The 554-nt window shown below is 43.9% G+C and overlaps 1 protein-coding gene across 2 annotated transcripts in view; it reads left to right on the top strand.

Moving 5' to 3' along the window:
- Positions 1-554, top strand: part of LOC119594373 (breast cancer type 2 susceptibility protein homolog) — a gene marked incomplete at its 3' end in the record, with an annotated part of 20,050 nt that overhangs the window by 19,158 nt on the left and 338 nt on the right. For both annotated transcript variants that reach the window (XM_037943432.1, XM_037943433.1), the window contains 1 exon segment: positions 220-484. In XM_037943432.1, the coding sequence (XP_037799360.1) occupies positions 220-484 (265 nt within the window).

The following is a 554-nucleotide window of genomic DNA, read 5'->3' as shown; positions in this document are numbered from 1 at the left end:
CTCCCAAAAAAGTTATTTGTTTAATATGATTTGATTTATTCCAAGTGTGAGAAAGTAAGATTCATTTAATATGTAGGAAATGAAGTTAAGATATTGGTATCTTATGTAACCATAATTTTGATTTATATCTAACAAGAGTGAAAGTCTTATCCTAGAGCCCCCAATATCTCAAGAGTTGAGCAAAGCAGAAAAACTGACTTCTCTTTCCTATTTTCCAAGGTATGGCGACTTGCAGCTGACTGCCACCAGGCAAACTAGGTGGGAGAGGTTGACCAGTCCCAGCCCTTCCCAATTTCAAGACGTGTCACGAGAAGTCACGCCTCTGTGCCTGACGACCTCGGGAGAGCTGGCTCCTCTTTGGCGGGAGGTGGATGTGGTAGGAATTGTGCTTAGAGTTGGCGGGCTTGAGGCAGGCTGCCAGCTGGTTCATCTGGTGGATCACCAGGTCAATATTCTGGCTCTGAAATTCTGGGGAGGAATCAAGGTAGATGCTCAGAGTTCTTATCTTCTCATATGTGCATGCAAATCATACCCTCCCACAGTTACAAAAAGCT

The sequence above is a fragment of the Penaeus monodon genome, chromosome 33, assembly GCF_015228065.2.
Source record: "Penaeus monodon isolate SGIC_2016 chromosome 33, NSTDA_Pmon_1, whole genome shotgun sequence".
Classification (NCBI taxonomy): domain Eukaryota; kingdom Metazoa; phylum Arthropoda; class Malacostraca; order Decapoda; family Penaeidae; genus Penaeus; species Penaeus monodon.
The sequence above is the reverse complement of the archived record's forward strand: the minus strand, read 5'-3'. Positions and strand labels throughout refer to the sequence as shown.